This window comes from Nansenia antarctica (assembly GCF_963989245.1).
Source record: "Nansenia antarctica genome assembly, chromosome: 8".
NCBI lineage: Eukaryota > Metazoa > Chordata > Actinopteri > Argentiniformes > Microstomatidae > Nansenia > Nansenia antarctica.
Genome location: NC_137678.1, coordinates 53677722 through 53692092, shown reverse-complemented (window position 1 = coordinate 53692092; position 14371 = coordinate 53677722). Strand labels below are relative to the sequence as shown.

At 50.0% G+C, this 14371-nt stretch overlaps 1 protein-coding gene across 1 annotated transcript in view; it reads right to left on the bottom strand.

The window, feature by feature from the left end:
• Positions 1-615: 615 nt before the first annotated feature.
• LOC308164414 (protein PHTF2-like) overlaps positions 616-14371 on the bottom strand; it is a gene marked incomplete at its 5' end in the record, with an annotated part of 19146 nt that continues 5390 nt past the window's right edge. The window contains 13 exons of the mRNA XM_080538515.1: positions 616-879; positions 1505-1630; positions 2884-2979; positions 3373-3528; positions 3925-4011; positions 4636-4767; positions 6888-7160; positions 7582-7710; positions 8269-8565; positions 9240-9404; positions 9588-9795; positions 11065-11226; positions 13791-13956. Of these exons, the coding sequence (XP_080394641.1) occupies positions 859-879; positions 1505-1630; positions 2884-2979; positions 3373-3528; positions 3925-4011; positions 4636-4767; positions 6888-7160; positions 7582-7710; positions 8269-8565; positions 9240-9404; positions 9588-9795; positions 11065-11226; positions 13791-13956 (2018 nt within the window). The 3' untranslated portion in view covers positions 616-858. The remainder of the gene's footprint in view (positions 880-1504; positions 1631-2883; positions 2980-3372; positions 3529-3924; positions 4012-4635; positions 4768-6887; positions 7161-7581; positions 7711-8268; positions 8566-9239; positions 9405-9587; positions 9796-11064; positions 11227-13790; positions 13957-14371) is intronic.

Sequence of the window (14371 nt, the reverse complement as noted above, 5' to 3'; positions counted from 1 at the left end):
ACACTGGGCTGTATGTATTTAGGGTCAGCCATCTTGCTTATAGCTGTCCAGTCTTCTCAGATCTGGCCTTTCTGTTGACTGGTGTGTTCAGTCTTCCTCCACCCACCATAGCTGCCACCAGGCTGTGAACAGGCCCGCACTATGACTGTGTGCTGTTGTGTGTGGTGTGTTTTGTGTATAGTAGGTTGTTGCGTGTTGTTGTGTGTTGTTGTGTGTTGTGTGTGTTGTTGTGTGTTGTTGTCATGTAGAGCTAATTGACCTGTAGGCTTTAGAGCCCAGAGTGGAACATGACTGTTGTCTCACACACACGTGCGCACACATGCACACATGCACACACACACACACGCACACCACACACGCACACACGCCACACACACACAGGCACCTCAGAAATACTGTAACTCCTCTCTTTATCTTTCCAACTGTATTGTTGTCATTCTGACTTGCTTTCCGCTCGCCCTTCTGAGAACACACAACCTGTAGCTTCAAATAATACTTTTATAATACAATTAAAACATAAATGAAAAATAAAAACAAGCTAAAAGAACACTGAAAGGGTCAAATAAATATATGTGAATTGCACAAGTGAAACGTAAGCACTCCGATATGTCCGATATGAGAGTCTGTCCATTAATAGAGAACCCACAGTCAGTCAGTCAGTCAGTCAGTTAGTCAGTCACACAGTCAGTCAGCCAGTCAGTCACACAGTCAGTGAGTCAGCCAGTCAGTCAGCCAGTCAGTCAGTCAGTCAGCCAGCCAGCCAGCCAGTCAGGCAGTCGGGCAGAACATAACAGCACCACTCTGTGGTAGGAGGTGGTAACTGCGCCTTCTGGAGAGCTGGATGTCTTGGGCTCACTGTCATGATTTAATCTTCCACAGCTGGGGGAAGAAGAGTAGATAAAATGTGTTATTATTATTAGGGATGTCCCGATCCGATATTGATATCGCACATCCCTGTGATATTGGTCCTGAATGCTGGATCGCAGATCTACAATGCTGAATGCTGCTCAGCTGTTTAAATTGTTTTAACTTTAAACCAGTTGGTCACTGAGTACTGCAGAGTACTGTTTTTGTTGCTTGAATAAAGGCTGGCAGCCTCCAACTGTTGTTGTGGACTATATACTGGGGAAGTATTTGTTATTATTCAGGAGTAAAACAATAAATACAAATATCGGATTGATATCGGTATCGCAGATACCTGAAGCCGGTATCGGTATCGGTAGTGAAAAAATGGGATCGGGACATCCCTAATTATTATATATATTATTATTATTATATCATACCACAACATTATCACCACTGGAGAACACACTGCTGTTCTTCATAGGTTATGATATGATATGAGAGAGGTACACACACACACACACCCACACCCCCGTGCACATAAAGGACAGACAGACACACCCACACCCACCAACCCACCCACACACCCACACACCCACACACACACACACACACACACACACACACACACACACACACACACACACACACACACACACACCTTCAGGTTGAAGCCCAGCAGGTCGCTGATGACTCCAGACACGGCAGACAGGATGACCACCTGGGTGATGTTGTAGAGGAGGGGGTTCATGGTCAGGCCGTACAGACGGAAGGGGGCGTCCAACTCCTGGTGGGGGGGCAGAGGGGGGGGGGGGTGGGGGGAGGTTGGGTGGAGGTGGGAGTTGGGGGAGGTTGGGGAGGAGGGAGGGTGGGGTGGAGGTGGGGGGAGGGTGGAGTGGAGATGGGGGAGGATGGGGGAGGTTGGGGTGGAGGTGGGGAAGGGGGAGGTGCAAGGAGTCATATGAATTGTAATTACGTTATTTTCATAATATGCTTTTCATTAAGAGAGACCTCAAAGTGCCAAATGAATGTGATGTGTATGACGAATATTCATTGTATTATGTAAATGGTAAAAGGCTAACAGCAGGATAGCCTTATAGCCTCTAGCCAACAGCAGGATAGCCTTATAACCTCTAGCTAACAGTAGGATAGCCTTATAACCTCTAGCTAACAGTAGGATAGCCTTATAACCTCTAGCTAACAGTAGGATAGCCTTATAACCTCTAGCTAACAGTAGGATAGCCTTATAACCTCTAGCTAACAGTAGGATAGCATCATAACCTCTAGCTAACAGTAGGATAGCCTTATAACCTCTAGCTAACAGCAGGATAGCCTTATAACCTCTAGCTAACAGTAGGATAGCCTTATAACCTCTAGCTAACAGTAGGATAGCATCATAACCTCTAGCTAACAGTAGGATAGCCTTATAACCTCTAGCTAACAGTAGGATAGCATCATAACCTCTAGCTAACAGTAGGATAGCCTTATAACTTCTAGCTAACAGTAGGATAGCATCATAACCTCTAGCTAACAGTAGGATAGCATCATAACCTCTAGCTAACAGCAGGATAGCATCATAACCTCTAGCTAACAGTAGGATAGCCTTATAACCTCTAGCTAACAGTAGGATAGCATCATAACCTCTAGCTAACAGTAGGATAGCATCATAACCTCTAGCTAACAGTAGGATAGCCTTATAACCTCTAGCTAACAGTAGGATAGCATCATAACCTCTAGCTAACAGCAGGATAGCATCATAACCTCTAGCTAACAGCAGGATAGCCTTATAACCTCTAGCTAACAGTAGCTATGGACTGCACTTTTAAATGGACTGTACTTATATAGCACCTTATTCCAAAGTGCTTTACAATGGCCTCTCATTCACTCACCCATTCACACACCAATGGCGGCAAGCTACCATGCAAGGCGCCGGCCCGCTCATTGGGAGCAATTGGAGGTTCAGTGTCTTGCCCCAAGGACACCTCGACACGTGGCCAGCCGGGGATCGAACCGCCAATGTGTGTGTGTGTGTGTGTGTACCTTCAACAGTTTGGTGGCCAGTTTCAGGACGTTGTTGACCAACGTCAGCTCCTCCTTCTTGTTGGGTTTCTTCTCCATCTTCAGGTACAGGTTGATCTGGAGGCACACACACACTCAGTCAATGTGTGTGTGTGTGTGTGTGTGTTTGTGCGCGTGTGTGTGTGTGTGTATGTGTGTGCGTGTACAGCTTGATCTGTAGCAGAGAGGTACACACACTCAGACTCTCCGTGTGTGTGTCTCTCCGTGTCCGTGTCTCTCTGTGTGTGTGTGTGTGTGTGTGTGTGTGTGTGTGTGTCCGTGTCTCTCTGTGTGTGTGTGTGTGTGTGTGTGTGTGTACAGCTTGATCTGTAGCAGAGAGGTACACACACTCAGACTCTCCGTGTGTGTACGTGTGTGTGTCTCTCCGTGTCCGTGTCTCTCTGTGTGTGTGTGTGTGTGTGTGTGTGTGTGTGTCCGTGTCTCTCCGTGTGTGTGTGTGTGTGTGTGTACCTGCTCGGTCAGCAGGATAGAGGTGTTGCTGTACTTCTTGCTGGTCTCTGAGCCCAGCGTGACGAAGCGCAGCAGGAACAGAGACAAGGAGGAGCACCAGATCACCAGCTCCCAGTTGTAATGGACGTCCAGGAACGTTTCGTGGACATGCAGCAACTGGAGGGGGGGGGGGAGAGGAGGGAGGGAGGGGGGGGGGGGGGGGGGGGGGGGGGGGGAGGGAGGAGGGGAGGGGGAGGGAGGAGGGGAGGGAGGGAGAGAAAGAGACTAGTAGTCAGTGAATTATCCTTATCCACAATGGTGATGTCATGGTGATGTTATGGTGATGTAGATGGGGGTAGTGGTGGTCTAGTGGATAGTGAGTTGGACTTGTGATCGGAAGGTTGTGAGTTCAAATCCCGCCTGAAGCCACACCACTACTAGTGTGCCCTTGAGTAAGGCACTCAGCCCTCAGTTACTCCAGGGGGAATGTCCCTGTAATTCGTAATTGTAAATCGCTTTGGATTAAAAGCGTCTGCTAAATGGCAAAATTATTAAAATGATTATGTCACTGACCTGGGCACAGCAGATGAAGACCACGGACAGTGTGAGGAGGAAGGCCGACGACACGATCACATCCACCGAGCGCTGGGGACCCCGTCTCTGTACACACACACACACACACACACACACACACACACACACACACACCAGCAGCAGCAGCAGCAGCAGCAATTAGACACACAGTAAGAGTAAGATGTGACATGTCCATAGCCTGACTTGTAAATGTGATATAAACTGAAAAGGCAGGAGAGGCTGAACCCATCAGGGTTCCAGACAGGCGCCAGTGAGGACAGCCCAAGGGGGCAGGGTTGCCAGATAGGATTGACAATTTCCAGCCCAACCACAATCTAAAAACCACCAAATCCACCAAAAACCAGCCCAAGACGTGTATACCACCCGAATGCTGTTCATCCCGTCCAGTGTGATCAAAAGGATCCGCCCAATCTGGCAACACTGCAGGGAGGTCCTTCATCTTCAGGTAGGAGTGCAGGGACAGACACATCTTGTGGTGTGTGTCTGGTGTATGTGTGTGTGCGTGCGTCTGCACGTGCACGCGTCTGTGTGTGTCTGTGGTACCTTCAGATATGAGCGCAGGGACAGTGGTGTGTGTGTGTCTGTGTGTACCTTCAGGGAGGACCTCAGAGACAGTGGTGTGTGTGTGTGTGGTACCTTCAGCTAGGACCTCAGGGACAGTGGTGTGTGTGTGTGTGTGTGTGTGTGTACCTTCAGGTAGGACCTCAGCGACAGCCACATCTTGATGTTCTGGACCTTCTTCAGGCGGAAGTGAGGCACCTCAGACTTCCTGGCCCGCCGCGCCGACGTCAGGTGACCAAACAGCTTGGCGAACAACAGCCTCTGTGAGCACACACACACACAAAAAATGTTGGGCATTTAGCAGACGCCTTTATCCAAAATGACTTACAACAAATACACCAGTCAAGCAAGTGAATCATCCCTCCATCAGTCATCATAAGAAACAGTAAGTAAGAAGAACGCACAATTCAATTCAATTCAATTCAATTCAATTATACTTTATTTATCCCCGTGGGGAAATTCATTTTGCCACGCCACTCTCTAAAAACAACACATGACAACACAACATAAAGGACAGACAATAATACTGGGCCAGCCATGTATAGTATACAGTGTTTCCCCTAGGTTTGCTGCCTTGGGGGGGGTGGCATGGACCGTGGCATGGACCCCAATTGAAATAAGCCAGTGGCTTTCTTGGGTTTTTATCCTGTTAGTTGACCTTGTATGTAATATGTACTGTCATGTACCTACTTCTGCAAATCTTCTAATAAAGTTTTCAATCAATCAATCAAACCCCCCCCCCCCCCCCAGCGTCATGTCCAGGGGGTGTACTAACTTGTACTTTAAGTCGCCTCACGCTACGGAAACATGGGCCATTAGGCTCGAGAACCGTCGGTTCTTAAGGCTACTTACTTATGTGGTCTTGACTACCTGTCCACTTTCTCACCTGGTTCTTGCTCTCTCTTTCTCTGGTGTGCCTACACCATCCTGCTCTCTCTCCTTCTCTCCTTCTCTATCCTCCTCTCTCCCTTTTGCTGTCAACCAAAAGGCAAACATAACAACCAGTATTTATTCTACTGGTTTTTATTATTTATTATAATGAGTATTTATAATCTAATAAGAGGTATAAATGGATCTATATCAATTTATAACATAATTATAATTGAATATTGGATTGCTGTCAGATATATGCAGTCAGATAATGTCATTTTGACATTACTCTCACCTGAGAAAAAAATCGTATGTCTAACTATAAAAAAACTGACATTTCCAATGCTTCAATCCACTGTCTATGTACTGTAAATATGCCATTATGGTATTACCATAAAGCCCAATTCTAGCAGAATAAGAAAGATTGTATATCTACTTTAAGTAAAATAATAAAGTGCCTCCAGTTAGCTCTTTAGCTGGCAAGTGTGCAGCAGACTAGCTCATCTCATCACCTCTGAGCTAGCTAGCTAGTTCTTTGACACTATTTACATACCATGGAACTATAATCAGACACTTTTTAGTCACAATAATAAAGACCAATTTGAACCAACTTGCTCTGTTAGAACACTCAGCAATTATATTTGCTAACGTTTCAACTTGCTTACTTTCTATCTGAAGACATTTCACCCGGCAAAAACTCTCTCGCGCAAAATCTTGTATTATTCTCCAGCGCGAAGCGAAGTGTCTGGCTATGCGAGACTACGGCGGACTAATGTTACCAAAGAGCCCATGGGCTTGCCACTCGGCAGATTCGGGTTGGGTGAATTTAAAAAAAGCGGATATTTTAGCCTGCTTGTCAGATGTTTGGTGTCTACGTCCGTAATAATTCCTCTTTCTTGGGGGGGCGGGGGGTTCCGTTGGGGGGGCTGATGATGATGATTAAAATAAATAATAAATACAAATTCAGGAGCCTTGACCCCGACTACTACTTTAGTTGCCAGTGAACAGTCTTAGTGCAGCCGGGATAAATGATTTTTTATATCGCTCCGTCCGGGAGCGTACCGAAATGAACCGCCCTCTGCGGCGGCTGCTGGTTTGGCCAGCGAGGACATGATGGAGGGGGTGGTTGGGGTTGTCCCTGATGGACAGCAGCTTACTCCTAGTCCTTCTCTCCACCACCGTCCCCAGAGAGTCCAGGCTCCTTCCCACCACTGAACCCGCCTTTTTTACGAGCTTGTCCAGCCGTCCGGTATCCCTCTTGGTGATGTTTCCCCCCCAGCAGACTGCAGCGTAGAAGAGAATGCTGGCCATGACAGACTGGTAAAACATGGCCAGCATCTCTCCACACACTTCAAAAGACCTAAGTCTCCTTAGGAAGTACAGCCTGCTCTGGCCCTTCTTGTAAAGTCTTGCAAACACACACGCGCACACAGCCACACACACACACACACACGCGCACGCACACAGCCACACACACACACACACACACACACACACACACACACACAAACCTGTTTGTAGGTCCTCTCGGCCACGCTGAGCAGGAAGAAGAACAGCCAGATGAGGCAGACGCGCACCATGAAGCTGACCGTCACCATAGTGATCACCATGACGTCAGAGCTGGTGCCAAAGGCGGCCGAGATGAGCTCATTGGCCGAGAGCGTGGTCAGCTGATCCAGGTCCTTGTACTGGGACAGCCTATAGGCGAAGGGCGTCAGACCCAGCGTCACCGACACCAGGTTACCAAACATCTGGTAGCCGATGCCTGGGGTGAACAGATTCACCTGCAGACAGACAGGTCAGACAGACAGGTCAGACAGACAGAGAGACAGGTCAGAGAGACAGACAGGCTAGACAGAGAGGTAAGTTAGAGAGACAGGCAGGTCAAACAGACAGATTAGACAGAAAGATAGGTTAGAGAGACAGGCAGACAGACAGGTTAGTGACAGACAAGTTAGACAGACAGACAGATTAGAGAGACAAACAGGTTAGACAGACAGACAGGTTAGACAGACAGACAGACAGACAAGTTAGAGAGACAGAGAGACCGACAGATAGACATACAATAAATGTCCTTTATCAATATTGTCAACGAATGACAAAAACATTTATTATTTTAAAAAATCTGTATTCATCCCTCCCTCCCAACCTCCTATCGCTCCCCCCCCCCCCCCCCCCCCGCCTCCCTCTCCCCCCTCCCCTCACCTTGTTCATGATCATACCACTGATCTCGAGGACAGACATGTCGGCCTTCTTGCAGTCGTTGCCCTCCCACACGATGGCGCTCACGCGCTCCAGACCTGGGTTGGTGCTGTGCAGCCAGGGCAGGTGACCCTGTACACACACACACACGCACACGCACACACAGACATACACACACACGACCAAAATCAACACGTTGAACGTCTCCTCCAGGCATCACACCATCAACATGCCCCTCCCTTCCCCTCCCATCTCCTCCCCCTCAACCCTGAGCCTTAACCCCGACCCCCTAACCCCTTAAACCCTTAACATTAGAACAGCCATGCCTTTTTTACCGACAAAAGAGCTGGTCAAATGACCATAGTCTTTACAACGGTAAACTGCTATTTACACACAATGACCACTAGTTGGCTGTCTTGTAAATTGTCCTGCCTCCTACACAGAAAAACTGCAAAATAGCTTTATACTAGCTTATCCTGGTGTGATTTAGAAAATGTCAGGATACTGGGGTAGAACGCACATATAAGTCTAATGTATTATTATTATATGTAGGAAAAGTCATGAAAGGAGGATTCTGAAATGTTATCGAGTGCAAAGATATAAACCTTTATTTTACTCACAGGGTCAAATGACCCCAACATGACTGCTTTAAGGCTAACCCCTGACCCCTTAACCCCTGACCCCCCTGACCTGGTGGAAGGGGTCGTCGCGGTACTCCTTCTTGGCGGAGGAGGAGGCGGCGGAGGAGGCCAGGGAGGGGCCGACGGCAGCGTTGGCGGAGGTGGGGGCCCCTACCACCCCGGCCCCCCCCCCTCCCCCCCCCTCCCCCTCGGTCTCACTGGTGCAGGAGGAGCGGCACTCTGCACAGTGCAGGAAGTCCTCCCAGAGCACGTCCTCCGTCTCAGACTCGTGGCGCGTGCTCTCACTGTCCTGCGTCCGCAGGCTGCTGCACCGAGAGCTGCAGCTGGTACCTGACTTGGGGGCCTCCTACAGAGGGGGGAGGGAGGGGAGGGGAGGGGGAGGGAGGAGGGGAGGGAGGAGGGGAGGGGGAGGGGAGGAAGGGAGGTTAGGGTGTGTTGATAACCTGTGTCTGTGTGTGTGTGTGTGTGTGTGTATGTGTGTGTGTCTCTCCTGTGTGTGCATGTCTCTGTCCTGTATGTGTGTGTGTGTCTCTCTCTCCCGTGTGTGCGTGTGTGTCTCTCCTGTGTATGTCTCTGTCCTGTATGTGTGTGTGTGTGTGTGTGTGTGTCTGTCCTGTATGTGTGTGTATGTGTGTTTCTCTCTCCTCTGTGTGTGTGTGTGTGTGTGTGTGTGTGTGTGTGTGTGTGTCCTGTCCGTGTATGTCTCTCTCTCCCGTGTGTGTGTGTCTGTCCTGTACACGTGTGTGTGTGTGTGTCTCTCTCTCCCGTGTGTCCTGTCCGTGTGTGCGCGTGTGTGTGTGTCCTGTCCGTGTTCTGTGTTCATTTGACCCTGTGAGTAAAATAAATATTTATATCTTTGCACTCTCTCTCTCCCGTGTGTGTGTGTCTGTCCTGTACACATGTGTGTATGTGTGTGTGTGTGTGTCTCTCTCTCTCTTGTGTGTCCTGTCCGTGTGTGTGTGTGCGTGTGTCCTGTCCATGTGTGTGTGTGTGTGTGTGTGTGTGTCCTCCCCCCCCCACCTCTGTGACGTAGTGTTTCTTGTAGTGGTGTGGCTTCCTGTTCCTGAGGGTGCAGTCGCCTGCGATGCGCTCCACCCCCCTGCGGAGGGCAGTGTAGGCCTCAGGGTCCTCCTCGCTGGACGCCTCGTCAGACATGTTCTCTACGCCGCGGGGGCATGCTGCCTCCTAACACACACACACACACACACACACACACACACACACACACACACGCACACACAGGACAGACACACACACACACACACACACACACACACACACACAGGGCCGAAAAGCGTTAGCTTATCTAAGAGTATTGGGAAAGGACATGCCCCACTGTTTGTGTGTATGTGTGTGTCTGTGTGTTACCTTGGTGACGGGGGGCAGTGGGAGGCCGTGGGGGCGGGGCGGGGGGGCATGCCAGCACGGCTCATCGGAGCGCAGCAGCCAATCACAGCGGGCCTCGTGGAGCTGCAGCCCCTCCTCACTGCTCTTACTGGTCACCCGGCCGTCCAATGACACGTAGCCGTTGTCCGTCTCCGTCGACTTGTCAATGGACAGCTTGGACTTCTTGGACCTGTGGGGGGAGAGGGAGGGGGGAGAGAGGAGGGGGGAGGAGGGGGATTGTGAGGAGGAAAGAGAGGGGAGGTGGAGGGGGGAGAGGGGATGGAAAGGAGGAGGGAGAGGGGAGAGAGGGGGAGGGGGAGGTGGAAGGAGAGGGGAGGAGGAGGTGAGAGAGGGAGGAGAGGGGGGAGAGGGGAGAGGGAAGGAGGAGGGAGAGAGGGGGAGGAGGGGGGGGGGTTAGGCTAGAGAGCTGGTGGAGGGGAGAGCACTAGCATAGCATGCCAAACAAGAGTAACGCTTTATCCAACAGTCCCTTGGTTGTCATGGTAACCACCTCATCATCATCGTCATCATCATCATCATTATTATTATTATAATATATGTAACAAATGCTGTGTCAGAAATCAATTGGCTAAATCGATCGATTGACTTTGGAAAAGTTAGTAATTTCATCGATTTCAAAATGTAAAATGTTACCAAGTCGTGTTGGTCTTAGGACTGTCAGACAGAGCGTTAGGGGAGGGGGGGGGTGGCCAGGCATGAATGAGGTGACGGAGCCAAATACATATCTGGTGTCCCAAATAAAACTATGAGGTACGTTTTCTATGAGATAAGTAAGTTTCGCAGCATTCAGATTTTGGGGCCGAAGAATTTGACTTTTAAATGCGTTTGTTTTGATTGAGAATCAGCCAAAAGACATTTATTAAAATTCGCTTTTGTGAAATGTTGTTTGTAATGTTTTGGGGGGTAAGGGGTCTGTGTGTAATGTTTTGGGGGGTAAGGGGTCTGTGTGTAATGTTTTGGGGGGTAAGGGGTCGTTGGGTAATGTTTTGGGGGCATCGCTCCAAGCTTCTCATGACCAGAGGTTGAACAATAGAGACATATGTTGCCGTCGGCAACAGAACACGCTGCAAAATCCCTCATTCCTCCCGAACGACAACGATGATGACGAAGATGAAGAGGACACCTCTTTTTTGGGGGGGGAAGAAAAAACAAAAAAAGAGAAGATTTCAGCCATGTATCTGGTCAGCGCGCGTCGTCTTGGTGACAACCTCGCCACGTCCAGAAGAAGGCGGACCAATGACAATTTAAGTTTGAACAAATTCAATTTCTCAAATCACTATCGTCCAATAGGAGTCAAGCCCACTGTGCCCATCGTCCAATAGGAGTCAAGCTCACTGTGCCCGTCGTCCAATAGGAGTCAAGCTCACCGTGCGGTGGGAGGAAAAGGGAGGGATGTTGCAGCGCGGCAGAGGAGGTTGTAGAGGGGAAGAATACACACCCTGCTTTACAGATATCATGCCAGAAATCTTGGAAGAGAGCGCCGAGGCTGTACGGGGCAGGCGAGCCGTGGGAGACCGGCGCCCCCTCCTGTGTGTTATCGGTAGTGCTAGAGCCAGCTCCTTCCCTATGCGCCTCCAAGTTCACTGCCTTCCTTAACCTCCTTCAACCAGAGAGAGAGGTCCAAAACAGAATCACTTTTGACTGAAAATCAAATGATAGGCACCCTTTTCATTATTTCTTTTTGTTCTTTTTTGGGGGGGTTTACCATCCTCTGAAAAAAAGAGATATTTGTTCTTTTTTGGGGGGGTTTACCATCCTCTGAAAAAAAGAGATATTGAAAACGGTTGATTCAAGGGCGGCAGTGGTTTCGGCGTTTTCGTGATGTGTGTGTGTCAGTGGTTTCGGTGCTGTGTGTGTGTCAGTGGTTTCGGTGGTGTGTGTGTGTCAGTGGTTTCGGTGGCGTGTGTGTGTGTCAGTGGTTTCGGTGGTGTGTGTGTGTCAGTGGTTTCGGTGGTGTGTGTGTCAGTGGTTTCGGTGGTGTGTGTGTGTGTGTGTGTGTCAGTGGATTCGGTGGTGTGTGTGTGTCAGTGTTTCGGCGCTGTGTGTGTCAGTGTTTTCGGTGGTGTATGTGTGGTTTCGGCGGTGTGTGTGTCAGTGGTTTTGGTGGTGTGTGTGTGTCAGTGGTTTCGGTGGTGTGTGTGTGTCAGTGGTTTCGGTGGCGTGTGTGTGTGTCAGTGGTTTCGGTGGTGGTGTGTGTGTCAGTGTTTCGGCGCTGTGTGTGTCAGTGTTTTCGGTGGTGTATGTGTGGTTTCGGCGGTGTGTGTGTCAGTGTTTTCGGTGGTGTATGTGTGGTTTCGGCGGTGTGTGTGTCAGTGGTTTTGGTGGTGTGTGTGTGTCGGTGGTTTTGGTGATGTGTGTGTGTCAGTGGTTTTGGTGGTGTGTGTGTGTCGGTGGTTTTGGTGGTGTGTGTGTGTCAGTGGTTTCGGTGCTGTGTGTGTGTCAGTGGTTTCGGTGGTGTGTGTGTGTGTGTCAGTGGATTCGGTGGTGTGTGTGTGTCAGTGGTTTCGGTGGCGTGTGTCAGTGTTTTCGGTGGTGGTGTGTGTGTCAGTGTTTCGGCGCTGTGTGTGTCAGTGTTTTCGGTGGTGTATGTGTCAGTGGTTTTGGTGGTGTATGTGTGTCAGTGGTTTTGGTGATGTGTGTGTGTCAGTGGTTTTGGTGATGTGTGTGTGTCAGTGGTTTCGGTGGTGTGTGTGTGTGTCAGTGGTTTCGGCGGTGTGTGTGTCAGTGGTTTTGGTGGTGTGTGTGTGTCAGTGGTTTTGGTGATGTGTGTGTGTCAGTGGTTTCGGTGGTGTGTGTGTGTCAGTGGTTTCGGTGGTGTGTGTGTGTCAGTGGTTTCGGTGGTGTGTGTGTGTGTGTGTGTGTCAGTGGTTTCGGTGGTGTGTGTGTGTGTGTCAGTGTTTCGGTTAATACTGATCTAGCATGGATAACTCATTACTAACTGATTATTGCAGTAAGTATTGTAGAGTACAGGGGAGGCTGGTGGAGGTAGACATCGGATTGTAATGCACGGCATAAGAAATGGTATCAAACACACACATTTGATACCATTCCTCACTCCGTTACAATGAGCCCGTCCTCCGACGTCTACCTCCACCAGCCTCCCCTGGTAGAGTGTGTCTCTCTAAGCGTCTCTCTAAGCTAATGCTAATGCTAATATCGCCACAGCGGGAGGATATGCTACTTCGGTATAAAATCTGCTTCAACATTGTATCTGTGTTTCTATCAGTGTTTAGTTTAATCCCTTCTATACGCCGCCCCCCCCCGCAAACACACACACACACACACAGAACACCCCCCCACACACGCATCCCAAATCCCTAGCGACCTAGCCCACTAGCAGGCTAGCGACCTAGCAAGGCATCTATCTTCACTCCCAAAGACAGGACATGCATGGGCAGCCCCAGGTCACCTGACCAAGGGAGGGAGAGAGGATGGACATGCGCACATTAACACACACACACACACACACACACACACACACACACACAAACACGCGCCCACACACACACACACACACACACACACACACACACACACACACACACACACACACACACACACATTCTTGCCAGTGACCAGGGGCTAACCAGTCTGAACTGATCCTCAGAAATGACAAAACTCCACAGAGGTCATAGTTCATAGGTCAAACAGTGGTAGTATAGAAGTCAGTCTCACAGCAGGAGCAGCAGGAGCAGCAGCACCACCACCACCACAACAACAACAACAACCAAACCCAGAGGTATGGGTGCTGTGTACTGTCGGCTGAATCCCAGATCAACTCCTACTCCCTAGCCCCTAACCCCTACCTAGCCCCTAAACCCTACTCCCTAACCCCTACCTTCTACTCCCTAGCCCCTAACCCCTAGCCCATAACTCCTAGCCCCTAGCTCCTAACTCCTAGCCCCTAACTCCTATCCCTTAACCCCTAAACCTAAGCACTGACTGTTTGTGTGTGTGTGTGTGTGTGTGTGTGTATGTGAGTGTCTGTGTGCTCAGCCAAAGGGAATTCGGAATTCATTTGGAATTCAGCGCTAGTCTTTACATTGGATGCTCTAACCCCACCCCCCTCCCTTCCCCACCTCACTCTTCCTCCTCCTCCCTCCTCAACCACCCCCCACCCCCCCCCCCCCCCCCCCCGCCACTCCTCCTCCAGCCCCTCCCCACCTTCTCCTCTTGCCCCCGGTGTTGGGGGGGGGTTTCGGGGTGCGGGTGGAGACGATCTGGCAGTGGACGGTGCCCAGCAGCAGCATCAGCCACACCGCCCCGAACACCTCGGTGGCTGGGATGCTGTGGGGATGGGGGGTGGCGAAGTACAGGCCTGCCGCAGTCACTGGAGGGGGGGGGGGGGGGGGGAGAGAGAGAGAGAGAGAGAATGTGACAGGGCAGTAAATTAGTGAGTTGTTATTGGTTGGTGCTAGATGCTCAAGGCTAATGTACAGGACGTTTAAGGGGGAAGGAGGTTGGGGGGGGGTCAGTTCTCAATGCCTCTGGTGTTGTGTGTGTGTGTGTGTGTGTAGGGGGGTCAGACACACACACACACACACACACAAAAGGTCTTTGAGAGGTCAGTAGTTATCAACTTAGCAGAACTCCACATATAACCCTCATGGAACTCACTTAATACAGGGTCAACACACACACACACACACACACACACACACACACACACACAGTGTGGAATGTTCTCATGCTCAATAGGACGTTTGTCTTCACAAACAGAGAGCAACACTAAAGAAAACAGAGTC